Genomic DNA, 20,621 nt, shown 5'->3' with positions numbered 1-20,621 from the left:
CTGTAAACCCCTGTCTGGAGCTGCCTGTTCTCTCCAATCGTAACATCACAGTCCAAGAAAGCTAAATGGTTGTTTCTGGCATCCTCACATGTGAACTTGATATTGGAAGGACCAAAGCATCCTTATCCTGCCAGCGGTTAAAGGCAGATGCACGGTGGTCCTGAACACATCGGACTATGAGGCCAGATCAACAACTTGCTCAGTGACTCCAATACATATGAGCGTCTGAAGAGAGACCCCACGAGCGGCTATAAGAAGAAAATCATTAACTACCTCCAAAACCTGGAGAAAGAGGGACTCATCGACAGGCAGGCGTACTACAGACTGTACCCTGGGGACGCCACTCCATGCATCTATGGACTACCCAAAATCCACAAACAGGCTATACCAGAGAGGGCGCTGGTGGACCTCAGTCTGCAGTTCATCTCCACCTTAAAGACACTAACCACACGTTTGAGGACAAGGAAGTTAAAATCTTAGCCAGAGAAAAGAAATGGTTTGACAGAGGGGTCAAGGAGGCATTCTATGTGAAACAGTTGAAACCCAGCCTTAACCAGGGAGGGGGTCTGAGACACGCTTTGTCCCCTGTTTACAATGGGGTACTCAGGTCAAAGCAGTTTGTCTTTTGTTCATGGTAATGAGTCATTCACGTCATCAGGAGAGCCATTAGGAGAGGTGTCAGTTGTTAGGAGGGACAGCTGCCCTGTCATTAGGAGGGTGCTAACAAGAGCACAATAGGTGCTAATTAGAGCAATTGTTTAGTCACTATCCTATAGCAGTCTGCCTCTCGGTAGGAGGGGTCTGGTTAGGTTTAATACTCCGGCTTTTGTGGCTTCTGTTTGTTCTTCACTACAAGGGTCAGACAGAAGTCAGACCACCACAGAAAGAATTTTAGCTGAGGAAGCTTCTGCGATTTGAAGCAAAACGTCCTCGCGTCAAGGAACCCAGGCCAGTCTGAGAGCCTTCACAGAAACATGTAATTAGGATGGTTAAATGCAGAGGACAAGTTTCATTTTATGTATGTATATGTACAATGACAATAGGCTCTATTATCTAACGAACACGATAAATTAATACTACTAATAACACTGTTAAACTAACATGAACCACAGTAACATTTAAAACCTCAAATTCCCATGTTGCATTGTAGAACAACATCCATTTTTTACTGTTAATTTCTCCAAAAACATTTGTCCTATCAACTTTCTGTTTTTGCAGCGTTCATCCTTGACCTAAAATAGATAAACATAGCAAACGGCAAATGTTGACTCTCCACAGTTTCTGCGTGACAGAGGCCACTTGGCTTTTATAATGTAGATGTTCTTCTTTCATGCTTTTCAGGAATAGTGAATACACTCTGAAAAGTGTGGTTTTAACAATAGTTTGACAGCCCACAGCATCATGGGAATCCTGACTGTCCTCAGGTTTGAACTATGCAGCGTGTCTGGATGATGGCAGCAGAGGAGGCGGTGGCCAGAGTGAACTCGTCATCTTCTCCTCGTCCACACCAGGAAACTTCACTCGTGAAGAGTGCAACAGCCTGTGTTTTGCTGCGTCTCATCGTTACGGCGGCCTGGGCGCGAGACAAGAGTGTCTGTGCAGCACAAACTCTGAACCAAACTTCATCAGCGAGTCTCAGTGTTCTGCAGCCTGCACAAAGCCTCACGTCATGAAGGTAAGCGTGTCCTGCACCCGTAAACATCATCATCTGCACACTCGGGGGTCTCACACAACTTCAGAATCTTTAATGTCGACATTTATGTCACGGAAGTCGACGTCGACCGCTGATCACGTAATCAGTAAAACCACATGCGATGGGAATACCAGCGATAATCTGTGGCCACAGACAATGACTGCTGATGTCTGTGAACATCTGAGAGAGAAAACAGCAACACACAAGTTCTGTTTTCCTGTGAAAACGGAAAGGTTTCAAACTTGTACAGCACTGAGTCTCGTTTCTGTAAGAGAGCAGATAGATTGTGTAAAACCTGCAGTATTATTCACGCAGCAGCAGACGTCCGGTGGACATGATGACGTTGTGGCGCGGTTTGCTGCACCGGTACATGCCGGTGGCTCTGCACCTGTATCCGGTGCGGCCTGAGGATAAGCCGGGTTGAGCGGTCATGTTGGCATATTGACAGCAAAGCGTTTTTCTGGTTTTGTCACAGGAATGTGGGTGGACTCTGGCCCACGACGTGTTTGCAGTGCAGTTCTCGGTGTCCTTGAAGCCCCTCCCACTGCAAAGTGTTCATAACTCCATCAGCTTCTGGGTCACCTCAACTGTCACTCCAGTAACACTTTCCTGGGAGTTTGGTGACCTTTCACCTCGGGTCAACATGACAGGGGCAGCCGTCAACATTGCAACCCATAAATACGGTCTTCCTGGGCGCTATCCCGTCCGTGTAACGGCCTGGGGTGGCCACAAGGAGGCAAGTGCAAAAAGAGCAGACAGTCCTTGTTTTTTTTTTTTTTGTAACTTTTTCTGTAAAAGTGGTAAATGAGCTTTGGTGTTTAGTGTCAGGTGTGATTTTGATGCTTTTCATGTGTCCAGGTGTCTGCACATGGAGACGTGACTGTGGCACTTCCTCCCAAACTGGAGCTGCACTGTCCAGCTCTCACCGTCGCCAATAGAAGTCTGGACTTCAGGATTGTGAGCTGGGGTGCTGTGGACATGGCAGTGGAGTGGGAGATCAAAAAAGATGGTGTCCAGGTGACCAAAGGTGGGACACACAGACACTTAAACTGCTGATAGTGTTTGACACAGCAGACGACATCTGTTAGCTCTCAAGTTTGTGAGCGTCCGGGAAAAACAGAAAAGCAGAAAAACCTTTCTTCTCCTTCTCACATGAGGCCTTTTGCTTTGGTTAGTTGTGGTCTTCTTCCTCCTCCTGTTTCATCTATGAGGGCTGACAGTCACACAGTCCACTCTCAGGCCTGGGTGGAATTGCGCATTTTTGCATATTCACGCATTTTTAAATTTCTGCCAAAATGTTTTCCGTGAGGTATAAATCAATCTGTTTTGAAGACTGACGTTAGAGGTTGTAAAAAACATTTTACAGCAATCATATGCAACACGTGCCATTAATCATTAGGGCTGTGAATCTTTGGGAATCCCACAGTTCGATTCAGAATCGATTCTTGGGGTCACGATTCGATTTTTTTCCGATTCTTTCAAATCCAAACGATTCAATTCAAAAACGATTATTTTCCGATTCAAAATGATTCTCGATTCAAAACGATTCTCAGGATCTCAGGATCTACTCCAGTCTGCTGGCATGAAAGCAGAGTACATTTATAAAGATTTTATAATTGTAAAGCTTTTATCAACCTATTGCAATAATGTAAACACACAAAGGTAAATCCAAGACAACATGTCTGATTTATTTATGCTTGCATGCATTTTTTAAACTTGTACCAACACAACACAATATCTTTGAGGCTGACACTCAAGCTACTTGAACTTCTCACAGTTATCAGAACACTACATTAAAGTAATAAAACTGTGGTAAAATAAATAAAATTGGTAGGCTTAGGCTAGCTGCCAGAACTTGCCACTACTCAAAACTTAAATTATAAAAAAATACTCCTCTTTCTGTAAAAACAACAGATTGCTTCGTACAAGAACTCAGCTTAGGCTAGCTGCCTATTTCTGAGAACATGCCACTTCCAGAAATAAAATTACACTTTTTTCCTTAACAAATCACAAAAATTACAAATACATGAAAGTGCTTCCAAAAATAAAAGTGCTGTTACATTAATAAAATGGGTAGGCTTAGGTTAGCTGCCAGAACTTCCACTTCACAGATGAAATAAAACAAAAAATACTGTAACCCCTCTTTGTGTAAAAACTACAAAACAAAAGGTTTATAGCAGCCTCTATAAAGAAATAGGCATTGCCTTTAGATTTCTGAGAGCATCCAAAATGAAATTAAACAAATACTGTTGTCTTTTTTTCTTAACAGCAAATCACAACAATGCTTGACACAACTAAATTGGCAGTAATCAAATCTGTAGGTTCTTCTGCAGGAAAATAAGCTGATCTACATGCTCTGAAGAAAGACAGCTCCTCTGAGCTGTCACTACATCTCCAGCAGTGGAGAATACTCTCTCTGCTGCCACACTTGTACCAGGGATACATAGATAGCGTTTAGCTAATCTGGCTAGTAGAGGGAAATCTCTCTCATTGGACTTCCACCAGTGAAGGGGGTCTTCTGAGAGAGAAAGTGCAGGTACAGCCAGATACTTGTTCAGCTCCTCCTCAGCCCTGGTGCTGGCTGATTTGGGTGCATCTCTGACCTCAGTGAATGTCGTGCCCAGCAGATTCACCAAAGCAGCAGATGTTGTTCTCCTTTTAGGGACAGGACCTTCTTCTGGGCTTGCCTCTGGCTCCACAGGACTGCTGTCAGCCTCCCCAGGCTTCTCCTGATCCTGTAGGAGGAAAACATACATTGTTTTAGTTTTGTAGCAAGGTCCCTAAGATTATTCTGTTATTTGCCTGTTTTATTTGTATTCTAAAAATATTAAAATTAATTAAAATACTATTAACATTATTAATAATATAATTTAATATATTATTTATTGTATTCTTATGTTCTATTTATAAAAAAAAACTTATAACATCTTATCAATGTGTTTTACACTTGCTTTGTGTAAAGCACTTGGTTTGATGAATAATCAATGAAATCACATTTTATATTATAAATATAATATACAGCTGTGTACACACACACAGGTATTTTTTTTAAAGGGTTTTAATAAATTGTAGGTTAATTTAATTTTACCTCAAGCGCTGCCTCTTGTATCACATCTGCATGGATGTCCAGCTGTTGTTCTCTGGCAAGGAAAGGCAGTGCTTTAAACCTGGGGTCGAGTGTAGAGGCCTTGTGGAGAAGCTTGTGGGTCCTCACACTGCTGTATCTCTTGGCCAGATCCTCATGGATCGCCCGTTTAATTTCCTGGACAAGTGTGGAGTTATCAGAGTCATCTCCTGTGTCATGAAGAAGCTGGGCAAGCAGTGGAGCGATGACTAACAGTGTAGGTGATGAATCCTCTGACATGATGTCGGTGGCGTCTCTCATTGGCCTGAGTGCCATAGTTATTTCTTCAGCATGCTTTATTTCTGCGTCACTTAGTGTGGAGGTGTCAGCTGTGTTATTTTTTCCCACCCCAGGATTGGCGAGAGCGCCACATATGGCAGGCTGCTGCTCCAGAAACCTGTTGACCATCGTATGCGCTATTCCATCTGGTCGCAACGTCGATTTGCAGCTTGTGATCTTCCAAACCAAGAGCCTTCTGACTCGCTTTCAGGGCCTCACACGCAGTGGTGCTCCGATGGAAATAACCAGTGATTCGCCTAATCCTCCCTAGCACCTGTGACACAGTATTGAGCTTCAGAGCTCGCTGAGCTGCGAGGTTGAGTGTGTGTGCAAAACAAGATACATGTGTTAGGTTCTCCTCAAGCTGCACAGCAGCAAGCATGTTAGATGTGTTGTCTGTAACAGTCACCAGGTCTGCGAACATTAGCTTCCATTCCTTTGCGACTGAGTGAAAAGTTGCATGAATGTTTTGAGCAGTGTGGCTTTCATGCGTCACCCTAGTTTGCAGGACTTGAGACTGGAGCTGCCATTCTTCTGTGATGTAGTGCGCCGTAAATGTAGCATATGATTCGGTTGCCCTAGAGGTCCAATGATCACACGTAAGTGCTACTCTGGTGGTGTTTTTGGCCACGGCCTCCCTGACCTTTAGCTTTGTCTCTCTGTAAAGTTCAGGTACAGCAGTGTTCGTGAAGTATGTGCATGAAGGTATGACATACCGTGGCTCAATAGTCTTAATCATGAATTTGAAGCCGTCTCTCTCCACTGCACTGTATGGTCGCAGGTCTTTTGTGATGAAACAAGCGATGGATTTTGTTATCTTCTTTGCCCGTTCACAATTGTGTGGCAGTTTTTCAAAGTGTTGAAGCGTGCGCTGATCAGCTGGTCGTGTTGGCGCTGTCTTCACTAGATTATCCAATTCTACCAACAACTCTGGGTGATGTCTTTCCAGGTGAGAACGAGGATTTGAAGTATTCTCGAAATACTTTACTTTACCGTTGCAATCTCTGCAAATCGCATGAGTCATGTCGAGCCCTTTCTTACCCGGGCCGGGTTGACGGTAAAATCCAAAGTGTTTACAAATGGTTGCTTTCAAAGACCGCGGAGGCGGTTGGATTTCTTTTTCTTCATCCTCCATACTTTAGCGGTGCAACAACAAACACCGTAACACGACGATAATACACAGCCCTCTGTAGCCCACTAGGCTAGCATGCCTGTACATAGCCCACGCTGCTTCCTTGTTTTGCCAAGCACTATGGTGGCTGAGAAGGCACACCCGCACCCGCCAAAAAAAAATCTATTTTTTGAAAATGAAAATCAATTCTGAATCGTTCATTGTTAGAAACGCGATTCGAGCTCAAATCGATTTTTTTCCTGCACTCCTATTAATCATAACACGTGGTAATAGGTTGCAGCAGTTCCTGAGGACACTTGACGCCTCTGCCTGAAATCATCACATTCATGATCAGCGGCCAAGAATGTGTACGCCGTGGCATTCGTGACATGCCGTCGTTAGCATTAGCAACACAGCATCAAAGTATTCCTGACTGCAAGTCTGTCCGTGCACATGTGGTAATAATTCGTGGTCGCTGATGTATTTTATTGCTAATTATTAGTGTCGGAGGAACTGAAGCATTTTGAACCACTGAATTGGTATGAAGCAGTTGTGTTGCAATGATTCAGTGTTTGAAGCATTTGATACAATTAAATATGGTGACAACTGCTGGCCAATCTTTAACATAGCAATCTGTCGTGAAACAGTCGGGCGCTGTTATGTTTAATAATAAAGGTTCTAAGGGCATCATGAAATTTTTGACTATTTTTGTTTAAAGACATAAAAAATATACTTTTGTTTTAATGTGATTGTGCCGTCATAAAATACTGTTTGTTTATTGTTTGTTTGGATCCCCATTCAGCTAAGCCTAATCTTTCCTTCAAAAAACGTGAAAAAAGTGGTCAACACTGTAAAATTTAACCTTCAAAACTTTAAACAAATCAGGCTTTGTATTTGGACTGATGCTGCTAGATCGTACCTTCATTGTATGATCCTGTCTCATATTGAATATTGCTGCACAACATGGTCATTTCCTGGTATGACAGTACTAAAACCTTTAGAGCAACTTTATAAAAAGCTATCAAAGTGTTTGCTAAAAAGCCATATTCCACTCATTACTGTGAAATTCTGGAGAAATACCATCTTTTACGTTTTAACAACTTTATAATGTTTAAGCATGCTTGTCTCATCTACAAAACTCTCCATGGCCTAGCCCCTCCTCCTCTGGAGGAATTTATTAGACATAGAGATCCTAACCTCAGGACTCGGTCTGCTTCTTGAGGGGACTGTGAGGTGCCCCTCAGACGAACTGCCACAGGACAAAACACCATCTCTGTGAAGGGTTGGACAAACTGGAACAGCCTTCAAACAAGGATACGAGACAGTCCCACCCTGAGTGCTTTTAAAAATGGCTCAAAAACAATCAAACCTGTCAACACAGGTGAGATATATTGTACATAATCTCATGTTTTGTTTTAATTTATCTATTGTAATTGTTTGTTGTTGTGTGTCTGAGGACTACAGATGGAAAGTAGCTTTTAGCTAAATCTGGCATATTTACACCAAGGCATGAAAATGTACAAAAAGTGTTCATTAATGTGCCTTGTCCTCATCACATAAACAAAGAAAGAAAAAAAAAAGAAAAGCATATAAAAGTCTATCTTTGACTAACAACCAGTTTAATTTTTATGCATTGTGATGATGTTTGTCCAATAACTGCATCTAAGTGCCACACGAACAGCCCTATTCTGAATAATCTGTAATCTATTTGTCATTTCTCTAGTAGCATTTGACCAAACTACTGGCCAATAGTCCAAATGTACTAGTAATAGTGCGTTAATAGCATACTTCCTTGTAGTGCAACTTAGAAACCTTGCATGTCTTCTCGTAACTGGTATACCCCTGCCCATTTTTACAAAAATATTATTTATATGTCTTTTCCATGATAATTTTGAATCTACCACTACACCCAGCAGCTTGGTCTCATGCACTTGATTTATTATCATATTATTAATCTTAATGTCTAATATGGGGTTTTCATAACAATACAGCTAGATCCAAAAACCATACAGTTAGTCTTCTCTATATTTAATGCTAACTTATTCGATGTTACCCACTCAACCACATTATGCAATTCCATATTTAAAACAGTTTCAAGATCATTGCGTGAGCGTGCTGGTGTATAAATGGTTGATTCATCTGCATACATCACTTAACTAGCTTTATGTAAAATATATGGTAAATCATTCGTGAAAATTGTGAATGATGATGGTCCGAGGCAACTCCCTTGTGGCACGCCGCATAATACCCTCCTGGTGTTAGAAAAACTGCCATTAAAAAAACACTGTCTGTGTTCTGTTAGATAAGTAACTGTAGAACCAAGTCAGAGCTGATAGCTCAAAACCATAACAAGCAGCAGAGAGATCAAGAAACACGGTACCAACTATGTTCTTCTTTTCAACCTCTCTGAAACAGTCATCTGACATATGAGTCAACGCCGTGGCAGTGGAGTGACTCTTTCTGTATATTCTGTTTGTAACAGAGATAAAAATTGCAAAAGTCTTGTGTAACTGGGGACTGTTACGACCATAGTTGTACAAAATGAAGGGATTTGGGGGCTTCGAAGGTCTAACAGTAGTGTTAAGTTTCAGTCTGCTCTTCTCTCCAGTTTTATAGTGAGAGTAATAGTAAGAGTATGTACAATAAATGACGTGTGTGTGTGTGTGTGTGTGTGTGTGTGTGTGTGTGCACACAATGAACTTGATGAACTTAACCACACGTCCCATCCCACCCTCCCACCTACCTAAAAAAAAAAAAAAAAAGGAAAGACAGAAAAAAGAAAGAAAACCGTCATCCTGAGAGTGACCGTTATCTTGCCAAAAGGTGAATGAAAGAGACTCCCATGAGGAACAACCACCATGAAGAGGGATTGATGGGCAAGGGAATATACGATACTCATGAAAATTCAGTAAGGTATATCTTACATATTATATTCCAATTCTAAGGTGGAACTATGCCAGTATACAAAGGTATATCTAAAAAGGAGAGTAGAAAAGAGTAGAGTAGAGCCACTTAGGCGCCTGGTTTTGAGAACCAGGGATGGTAAGTTATTCATGTGAAATTTGTAGGCAAAATGTTGTGTGCGCCGCCAGAAGAGGAGGTACTGCTGGCCCACCACCAGAGGGCGCCCTGCCTGAAGTGCGGGCTTCAGGCACGAGAGGGCGCTGCCGCCACGGACACAACCGAGAGTGACAGCTGTCACACATCAACTCATGACAGCTGTCACCCGTCATTTCTTCACTCCATAAAAGCCGGATGTCATCTCCACCTCGCTGCCGAGATATCATCTACCTGGGAAGGTAATTCTCTGCTGTACTGAAAACTGTGTCATAGTCTGAACTCTTTTTGCAGCTGCTTTCCTGTTGTGTGCCTTATCTGCTGGATTGGCGTTTGGTATGAACAGCGACGGCTTCGCTTCACACCCAAACCAGATAAGTGATTTAACAGGAGCTGCACAAGTGTGTGATTAGAGGTGGAGGTGACTTTCCACCTTCTGACTGTTTTTGTTACTGGGTGTGCACACACCCACATCTCACTGTTTGTGCTCCTCACCAGCAGTACCAGATCCGACAGTCGGGGAAGGTGATCACCTGTGAATTTGGGACTTGGCGGCTCCAGTATTCACCAGGTTCTGTGGCGGTGGAAATCGTGTGGTTCCGGCTCTACTCAGGACAGACGTCTTCTATCCTCGAGCCTGCCCACACGTCACCTTTGTGTATTGACTGCTATCAGATTCTGTGATTGTCTGTATATTCGTTGTGCACATTCACAACATTAAATTGTTACCTTTTGGCTCATCTATTGACCGTTCATTTGCGCCCCCTGTTGTGGGTCCGTGTCACTACACTTTCCCCAACACAAAATTTGAAAAATTGCAATCAGGAAAGTTGTTTTGTTAAATTTAGTGTTTAACATTCCTTTGACCTTGAGCTTGATCATGTTATGTGCTGCTGAAAGGTATCTCCATATGACTGATGTATGTGAACTTACAAGCGTCTGCAATGATGATTGACACGCTTTGTCAAACTCTTAAAAAATAAAAAATATTGAAAGGTTTTTTCATGATGGCGTCATCAAACGATGTCATAACTTAACATTTGCTATAATCTGGATCCTTTCATCAAGCCCTTTAATTTGGTGTATTACACATGTAGCAGGGGTGGTGACCAAGTGGTTAATGCGCTTGGTTTCAGTTCAGAAGGTTCCGGGTTCAAATTCCACCCCTGCCACATTTCTCCATGTAATGTGGAGTTGCGTCAGGAAGGGCATCCGGCGTTAAACCTGTGCCAAATCAACATGCAGATCCACCTTGGATTTGCTGTGGTGACCCCGAGTGCAAACAAGGGAGCAGCTGAAGAGACTTATTTTTTTACACATTTTTTACTGTATTCTGAAGTTTGACCAAATTTAGTTGACCTTTGACCTCAAGTGAAACCCTGAAGGTCACAGTTGATTGCTTATCCCAGGTAATGGCTTATGGGGCAAGGCCTATCACTATGTTCATGCCAAATTTGGAGGCATATTTTCAAAGATTGTGATCAGGAAAGTTGTTTCATTGAATTTAGTGTTGGACTTTCCTGTGGCCTTGACCTTTGACTTTGAGCTTGATCCTTTTGTGTGCTGAAAGGTATCTCCATAGGACTGCTATATGTGAATGTACAAGAGTCTGCAATGATGATTTATATGTTTTGCCAAATCCTTAAAAAAAAAATCAGTTTTGCAAGTTTTTTTCATGATGTCATCAAATGGCATCATAACTTAAAACCTTTGCTATATTCTGGTCAAGGTTAATCGCTTATCCCAGGTAATGGCTTATGGGCAAGACCAGTCACTGTGTCAATGGCAAGTTTGAAAGCAAAATTTCAAAAATTGTGACCAGGAAAGTTGTTTTGTTGAATTTAGTGTTTGACCTTGGTGTGACCATGAGCTTGAGCTTGATCATTTTATGTGCTGAAAGGTATGTTGCTAGGGCAATATCCTTTTGTCTGCTGAAAGGTACCTCGGTAGGGCTGCTATATGTGAAGTTGCAAAAGTCTGCAATGTGAACTGTGTGCTACACGGTGAGTTAACGAAACCCTTAAAAATGAAAATTGGGCATATTTTTTCATGGTGACGTCATCAACTGACACCATAACTTAATACCTTTGCTATCTTCTGAATCCCCTCATCAAGCCCTTTAATTTGATGTATTACACGACATATTTTGCCCCTAATCTGAAATTTGACCTTATTTAGGTGACCTTTACTCTCAAGCGAAACCCTGAAGGTCAAGGTCAATTGTTTATCCCAGGTAATGGCTTATGGGCAAGACCTATCACTATCTTCATGCAAAATTTCAAAAATTGTGACCAGGAAAGTTGTTTCATTTTTAGTGTTTGACCTTCCTGTGACCTTGAGCATGATTCTTTTGTGTGCTGAAAGGTACCTTGCTAGGGCTACTATACAGTGGGGAAAATAAGTATTTGACCCCCTGTCAGTTTTGCAGGTTTTCCCACCTACAGTGAATGGAGAGGTCTGTAATTTTTATTGTAGGTACACTTCAGCTGTGAGAGACAGAATCTAAAAAAAAATCCAGAAAATCACATTGTATGATTTTTAAATTTTTTAAAACCAACATCATTGTGTAAAGGATCTTACTGCATTGGCTCAGAAACACTTCAGAAACCCATTGTCAGTTAACACAGTTCGTCGCTACATCTACAAGTAAATAAATCATCTGCATATAGAGATACTTTATACTCCTTTCCCTCTATGAATCCCACTTATTGATGGAGATGATGGTATAGGAGGAGGTTTTTCAAACACCTCCTATACTGCTAAACTCCTATACTCCTAAACTCCTTTTTTCATGACTAAAGTCATGAAAAAAAAGTTATGGCTGTATCCAGATTTTTTAAGCATGCAAATAAATATTCCCACTCAACTCTGTCAAAAGGCTTCTCTGCATCCAGTGTGATAGCCACCCCGTGTACCGCACTGGATGCAAAAGAGTTGGTGGCTATTTGTAAATGAATGATGTCCTGAAATAAAACCAGTTTGATCCTGTGGCTTCCAGGCCCAAGACTAAAGCCTTGGCCAAAATCTTCAGATCGCTGTTTCGGAGAGAGATGGGCTGATATGAACCACATTCAGTGCTAACTTTACCTGGTTTTAACAGGAGAGTAATTGATGCTTCAGTCAGTGTTTGTGGCAGCGATCTACGGGATAGAGAGTTATTAAACATGTCGAGTAGTAGTTTCGATAATTTGGTGGGGATTTTTTTTTTTCTAAAACTCTATCAGGTACCTGTCTGGGCCAGATGTCTTACCACTGTGCATTTCTGAGTGTTTTAATGGGAGTTCGGTCTCAGTCCTGTGCGCTGTGGTTATAGAAGGGGCCTGGAGGTTGTTAGACGTTTTCCATTACTTTACTCTCATTGGTCATCTGTGATGTAAAACGAGGTGAATGTGTCATTAATTTCTCCTGGCTCGATTGTTAATTCTCTATTCATTTCCCTTATTTGTGGGATTTGCTGAGCAGCTGAGTGGCTCTTCAGTTGATGAACTAAAAGACGGCTAGCCTTGTCGCCATATTCATAAACATGTCCCCGTGATTTTAACAGAAGTCATTCAGTCTTTTCAGTTGATACCAAATGACATTGTGTTTGAAGATCCAGTTTTATTTTATAGAGTTCAGAGGAGGGTGAAATGGAGTATTGAGCATCCACCACGTTAATTACTTTAATAAGCTCCTCCTGCTTATATCTGTTCATTTCATTCATCTTGGCTCAGTATGATATAATCTCATCCCTGATTACAGCTTTCAGGGTTTCCCATAGAATGCTAGGGGAAATATTGTCCTTTTGGTTTATTTCTATAAAGTCATCAATTTTCTGGGCTTTTAGTTCACAGAAAGCACAATCAGATAGCAAATGTTTATCAAATTTCCAAAGGGTACGTTCCAACTTATAAAGAGGAAATTCAAGATCCAATATCACAGGGGCGTGATCTGATTCAGTGATGGTGGAATATTCGGCTTTCCTAACATAGGGAAGAAGGGTTTGATCGATTAAAAAAAAAACCTATTCAAGTATATGAATGATGCACTGGAGAAAAAAAAGAGAATGACTTTTTTTTTGTGGAAATTACAAGCTCCAAGGGTCAACACTCCTTATTTGGTCCATGAAAGTTGCGAGCGACTTGGTCATCTTTGAAGTGTTCATATGTTTAGGGGTAGAACGGTCCAGTGCAGGATTAATAACACAGTTCAGATCACCACCAAAGATTAATTGTCCAGAGGACAAATTTGGTATTGATGTGATCATTATTTTTATAAGGTCTTCATCATCCCAGTTTGGGGCATAAACATTTTAAACCAAAATGACGGGTCTGTGAAAGAGGAGCCCAGGTACTGTTACAGATCTTCCTTGTGGATCTGAAATAATAGTGGTGCATTAAAGTGAATATTCTTATGAATCAGTTTGGCTGTTCCACGTGTTCTAGTGTTTAAATGGAACACTTGCCCAACACACCCTTTTTTAGTCTGTTCTGATCTTTCACCAGAATATGAGTTTCCTGGAGAAAAGCAATGTCACATTTTAAGTATTTGAGGTGATTGAATATTCTGGCTTTTTTGACAGGACCTTGCTGCCCCGCAGGATTTTAAACCATGATAGCATCATGTGTTACTAATGTAATCTTTGTGACTGTGGTCCCAGCTCTCTTCAGGTCATTGACCAGGTCCTCCTGTGTAGTTCTGAGCTTTCTCAGAATCATCCTTACCCCACAAAGTCAGATCTTGCATGGAATCCCAGGCCGAGGGAGATTGACAGTCAACTTGTGTTTCTTCCACTTTCTAATAAATAATCATAACAGTTGTTGTCTTCTACCAAGCTGCTTGCCTGTTGTCCTGTAGTCCATCCCAGCCTTGTGCAGGTCTACAGTTTTGTCCCTGGTGTCCTTAGACAGCTCTTTGGTCTTGGCTATGGTGGACAGGTTGGAGTGTGATTGATTGAGTGTGTGAACAGGTGTCTTTTATACAGGTAACAAGTTCAAACAGGTGCAATTAATACAGGTAAAGAGTGCAGAATAAGAGGGCTTCTTAAAGAAAAATTAACAGGTCTGTGTGAGACAGAATTCTTGCTGGTTGGTAGGTGATCAAATACTTATTTGCAGCAGTAACATACAAATAAATTATTAAAAAATCATACATTGTGATATCCGGGTTTTTCTTCTTTTTTTTTTTAGATTCTGTCTCTCACAGTTGAAGTGTACCTACAATAAAAATTACAGACCTCTATATTCTTTGTAGGTGGGAAAACCTGCAAAACTGACAGTTAGCCATTTGAAAACAATAAATGTGAGTGGGAGTGATGGCTTCCCATACAAGTGGTACAAGATTTTTGCGGAACATCTTGTACCCATTCTTATTGAATCATTGAATTGGACTCTTAATTATGCTAAAATACCTCCATCATGGAGAGAAGCAGTGGTTTCACTCATACCAAAAGAAGGTAAAGACAGAATAATGTGAATCTTATCGCTCGATCTCCATATTGAACATAGATTATAAAATATTTACATCCATTCTTTCCAGAAGGCTTGAGCATTTCCTTCCCGACTTAATAGATGAAGACCAAACTGGGTTCATAAAGGGTAGACAAATGCAAGATAATATAAGACGCACATTACATATTATAGAGCAAAGTAATCAAAGACAACTTAGCGCAGCATTGATTAGCCTTGACGCTGAGAAGGCTTTTTACAGAGTTAGATGGCGTTTTCTTCATAAAATAATGGAGATATTTGGCTTCAGTAACCAATTTATTAGTTGTATAAAAGCTCTTTACACTAACCAACTACACAGGTACTTTGCCTAAATTACACACCAGATAGCAAAATCAGGAGTAATTGTAAATTAAAGTGGAATGCAAATTCAATAAAATATTTGGGAGTAATAATCACACAGGATTTAAATTGTCTGTATGAACCTAATTATTGTACTATACATGATAAAATTCAGAAAGATATAACAAGCTGGTCTACATTAATTTTAGATCTTATCTCAAGGATAGAGGCAATAAAAATGGATATACTGCCCATCTTAATATATGTCTTCCTCTCACTCCCCATTAGGATCCCAGAATGTCAATTCTCTGTTAATATCTAGATTTATTTTGGCAAATGCTAACCCTAGGATAAAATTCAAAACTCTCCAGTTAGACAAAGAACGGGGAGGTCTCACCCTGCCTGACTTGAAACAGTATTATTGTGCAGCCCAGCTGTGTCATATGGTATATTGGTGTTCACCTGCATATTATGCAAAGTGGAAATGCATTGAGTGTGGTTTAGGTAAGGTACCACCTCCTGCTAAATTATCAGACCATGAGGGAGTTAATGCTATTTTAGGAGAAACTTTGAAAACCTGGTTTGAGATTAAGAAAAACAAATTGGAAGGAGATAGTAAATTACCTATATGGCCCTCTCTGATTCTGAATTTTGGCCCAAATATGTTAGACGATATGTTCACCGACTGGACAGAGAGGGGACTAACACTTGTTGAAGGGAAAACCTTTAAGACCTTTGATCAACTCAAACAAGAGTTTGCATGGTATGATACAGGTCTGAGCAGTTAAGTCTGGCTTGGTTTGTGTTTCCACTGCCGGCAGAACCCTGTTGTTTGGCTGGTGGAACACTTAAATATTCATGAGCATGTCATTGAGCACTTGTATGCTGTCGCGTGGCCTCGCAGCTCCACACGGAGGTAATACAAAGTAATTTAACATTTTTTTTTTAAATCTTATTTTGTTTTCGTCTTTGTGGTCGTGCATGAATGCTGAAGAGTTGACTGATGTCTGTGTTAAACGCTGACATGAATGAATGAGGTGCTGTGATTCTTCGAACTTTTAAAATAAATTGGTAAGTTTTCGTCAGGCTGTGATGATGAATCTGCCTGAAACCAATAGGTCAGATTAAGACTTTATATTTACTCTGTGTGTGAATGAAACAGTCTGTTTGCATGAGGACTGCAGCTTTCAGCCAATCACCGGACAGCATCGGTGGACATATTTCGACTTAAGAGTAACTTAAAAGAAACGTGTGTCAGCAATCACATAACTTACCTATAACTTTTGTCCCATGGTTGCAGGACGTATGAGACATACGCTGGCATACGTAAAAAGTACTTTGACATAGTCACCGTATTATGGGGTATATCAACATGCTTCAAAGCCATCTTAACTGATACAGAACTTACCCATAACTTATTAGATGTATGCCAGCATTTTAATACGGTTGGCATACGCAGGCTAAATTGTCAGGGTGTGGTGGGATTTTAAATTTGACCCCGTCTTTGACTGTAGCAGCTCTGAAGACGTGTTGTTAGTCTTCACACTTCCTGTCCTGTTTTTAATGTTTTGTGGACTCGCTGAGTAAATGGTTGATTAGTCTGAATCGTTCATGAAATAATGATGATGCATTTGTCCTTTTTCATTCTGACTCAAACCTTCAGTGTTACGATCATGTCTGTGCCCTCACAGCTGCCCCCTACTGTCCAAAGGACGGCTTGTACCACACTGAGTCCTTGAACTGCTTCCACCTGGTTCCAGAGGAGCTGAGTTGGACTGAGGCACGGCAGCGGTGCGCTGGCCACAGCGGCAACCTGGCCGTGGTCGGAAGTGAATCTGTGCGAAACCTGCTGGCACTCAGAGTCACACAGTGAGTCTGACACTTAACATTAGATGACCACATTCAGTCCACCAGGAAGTGACCAGAGTCTGTGATTCGTGCCGTGTGCACGCCATAAAGTTGGTGTGTTTGCATGTGCACGGCTATTTCATGACTATTACAGAAACAGACACCTACACCCATCTCTGGATGGAGCTGCACCTTAAACAGAGAAAAAACAGAATCAGGCATCAGAAAGACAAAAAATACTGTATAATTTGTCAGCATTAAACAACAAGAAAAACAGAGAAATACTAAGGTAATCGCCGACCACTAGCCCTAAACTTCACTAAAAGACCCAGAATTTAGGTAAAGTTGAGGCCGCGGCCCGCTCCAATTACTAATAAATTAATTAAAAGGGTAAAAAGTGTAAAACAAAACTGTACCAGTATGCTAGCCATATGAAAGGGAAAATAAGTGCGTCTTAAGTCTGGACTTGAAAGTCTCCACAGAATCTAACTGTTTTATTGATGCAGGGAGATCATTCCACAGAACAGGGGCACGATAAGAGAAAGCTCTGTGACCCACAGACTTCTTATTCACCTTAGGGACACAAAGTAGTCCTGCACCCTGAGAACGTAAAGCCCGGGCCGGTACGTAAGGTTTAATTAGGTCAGCTAGGTAGGGAGGTGCCAGTCCGTGATCAATTTTATAGGTTACTAGCAGAACCTTAAAATCTGATCTCACTGGGACAGGAAGCCAGTGAAGAGACGCCAAAATGGGTGTAATGTGGTCAAACTTATTGCTTCGTGTCAAAAGTCTGGCTGCAGCATTTTGAACCAATTGGAGAGCCCTAATGCTGAACTGCAGTAAACCAGAAAATAGAACACTGCAGTAGTCCAATCTAGAAGAGACAAACACATGGATCAGGGTCTCAGCATCAGCCATAGACAGTAGTGTTGAAAAAGATAAAAACTGTAAATATGTGGAATTTTACCAGGCAGTTAGTGCATTTTCTTCTGACTCTGTACCAAGCCATGGCCTCCATCCACATCTGGATCTGTTGTGGTAACGATGAGCAAAAAGTATGAAGCTGAAAGAGAAACACAGGCCTGTGTGTGGCGTCAGATCAGTGACAAAACCCCAGTCATGTAAATGTGTTCACGTGTAGATATTAACTGCGCGCACGCAAATAATCACTCCGTGTGCACAAATTATCTCTGCTCGCTTGCGCAAAGGTGCTACGAGCGAGAACCAGCCCTTGAATTTATGTGGAAATGGTTGAATGATTGTGTGGAAGAGATTTCTTGGTGAGATAGATGATGACTGGAGTGAAGTTTTAAGCAGAAACCAGGTGATAATCGCTTAACACCGCTGTCTCCAACTCACTTCCACATCAGACCTCGCTGTCCAGAGACGGCCAATCGCAGCGGAGCCAGTGCACGTGAGTGAGCAGGAATTTTCTGCACGAGCAGAAATCAAGTTCGAGCGGGCGGGGGGAGCGCTGGTCCTCATGCACAGCACCTTCGCGCACGCACAGTTAATATCTACGTGTGAACGCATTTTTTACACAGGTGGGCTTTTGTCACTGATCTGACACCAAACCTGTGAACCACATCTAAAAGTAGAACAGCATAAAATAATCACAAATAAATGAATAAAAACTGCCAGCTAACCAAAGAGGTGGAACAAAAAGCTGGATTGGAGTTTTTGAATTAAAGCTCATCCATTTGATTTTATTTCAAAACAGAATGAAAATGACAAAATGTATTTATTGGTTTCAAAATATGTCAGCGGCTGCATAATGCTTGTAATTCTGTGTGTGGCCTGCAGGGAGCGTGGTGTGTGGCTGGGTCTGAGTGACATGGACTCTCCAGGGACGCTGCGCTGGGTGAATGGCGCCACAGCACAGGAAGGTCTACCAGCGGGTTCCCGCTTCTCTCACGGTAACCAGTGTGTGTCCCTCGACCAGCATTCCCAAACCAGCTCCCATCTGTGCAGCGCCAAGCGGGCGTTTGTCTGCCAGTACAGTCCACAAGGTGCGTGCACGCTCACACTGCACACATCAGCGCCAACCGCCCGCTAAACCACTGTTCAGAACCCTGAACCGGTCCAGGCCCAGGACTCCAAACAGGAAGCGGGGGCAGTTTTGACTGCGTCTCCATGGACGCACGTCTGATGTACAACACGCCGCCTGCAACTGTCAAGAGGCCTAAAAGACACCATGTTCATGTCCACTACACTGACTGTGACCTTAAAATGCCTGAAGGTGGTCTGGTCCAGAGTCTGATTTCCTCTGAGCTCAGTTGTATCCATGGAGACCCCCCCCATTTTAATCAGACAGAAGATGTAAATAATAACAACAGCAAATGCTAAAAGGACTTTGTTTTACAGTGATGTCACTTTCTCACACTGACATCTGGGGCCTTGCTCAAGGGCACCTTTGCATGACTAATGTTCTATTAGAAATTGGTTGTGATGAAGCAGTGTCCTTCGCCAGTAAGATGTCGAATAGAAGTGAGTGAGAAAGTGGACAATTCCACGTAGCAAAGCATCAGTGATATAAGAGAAGTAGAGAACAGACGTCTGTATCCACAGAATCAGACGGGCACACTGACCGGCACCCCGAGTTTTTAACTACAGACTGTAACATACCCTCAGAAATAAAGGCAGACAACCCATTTTTTTTCTAATCAATACATTTAAGAAAAGTTGATCATTTTGCAGCCTACATTTTTTATTTCTAGTCATAACATTTTCATTAAGGGGCTACAGTGCTGCAACTACAAACCGTTGGATGAATCGCTTTCAGCAGAGCGGGTCCATGTGACGACCTCAGAGTCACTTAGTGACAGATCAGACGAGTGGCGTCTTTAGCATTATCCAGACTTTACCAAAGCATATCAAGCAAGGTATTTAAAGTGTAGGTGACACCAAAAAATGTGCACAAATCACTAAAAATGATGAAATTTAAAAAAAATCCTGAACAATAACAGTTGATAAATGCGCGGGTGAAGGATAAACAGCAGCTGTCTGAAGCCTGCGCTCTATTTCAGCCCTCAGCCGCAGCCATGTTGTTGCTACGTCATCGGCAGAATGGGACCTGCTGATTCAAGCCCAAATCAATTGTAAACACAGCAGAGGTCGAACTGTTTATGGACAATTTTTTAATTTTTTGTTAAGTCCAGTCTGAAGGTGTGTCATGATCAGGGCTGTGAAAACTCTGCAGATCTGCGGGATTCTGCAGATTTCATCATGGGAAGGGGGCGGGGGGTGTTAGTGTTGTACTCTTTAATCATGATCGTTGCTCAGTTTTTAAGATGCTTATCGCAAAGCGTTCTTTCTTTACGACATCATGCATGTTTTATAAGTCCGCGGACACTGATCTGTGTGTTAGAGATACAAATCAGTTTCCTCTGATCTGCGGAGTTTTGAGGAGAATAAATGCCACTCAAAGCGTAGCTGTCACGACAGTTGTCGTAAAGCGGGACTGGTTGGTTGCTGCGGCGACGCTGTGTGGCTCCTGTGTGAAGCTTAGCTAAACGTAGCATGTGGACATCACACACTTTTAGAACTTTAAAGTTTTTAAAAGAAGAATTTTGCAGCATGTCTGTGTCACAGAGCGACATCAGACAGAGAGAAGATGGCAAGAAAGACGGTTTGAAAAAGTCTAAGGACAAGAATCTGTGGAATTGTTGCTGGTTTCATCAACACACCTGAAAGATAAACGGGAAAAGTGAACTGGTAAGAATTTTTTTCTCTCTGTGGAAA

General features: G+C 41.8%; 1 protein-coding gene across 1 annotated transcript in view; it reads left to right on the top strand.

Annotated features, from left to right (window-relative positions):
- Positions 1–20,621, top strand: part of pkd1a (polycystic kidney disease 1a) — a 334,259-nt gene that overhangs the window by 87,748 nt on the left and 225,890 nt on the right. The window contains 5 exon segments of the mRNA XM_034188324.1: positions 1,425–1,675; positions 2,169–2,429; positions 2,552–2,720; positions 16,724–16,901; positions 18,684–18,889. Of these exon segments, the coding sequence (XP_034044215.1) occupies positions 1,425–1,675; positions 2,169–2,429; positions 2,552–2,720; positions 16,724–16,901; positions 18,684–18,889 (1,065 nt within the window).

This window comes from Thalassophryne amazonica, chromosome 15, assembly GCF_902500255.1.
Source record: "Thalassophryne amazonica chromosome 15, fThaAma1.1, whole genome shotgun sequence".
Classification (NCBI taxonomy): Eukaryota; Metazoa; Chordata; class Actinopteri; order Batrachoidiformes; family Batrachoididae; genus Thalassophryne; species Thalassophryne amazonica.
Note: the sequence above shows the minus strand (reverse complement) of the source record. Positions and strands in the feature narration are given on the sequence as shown.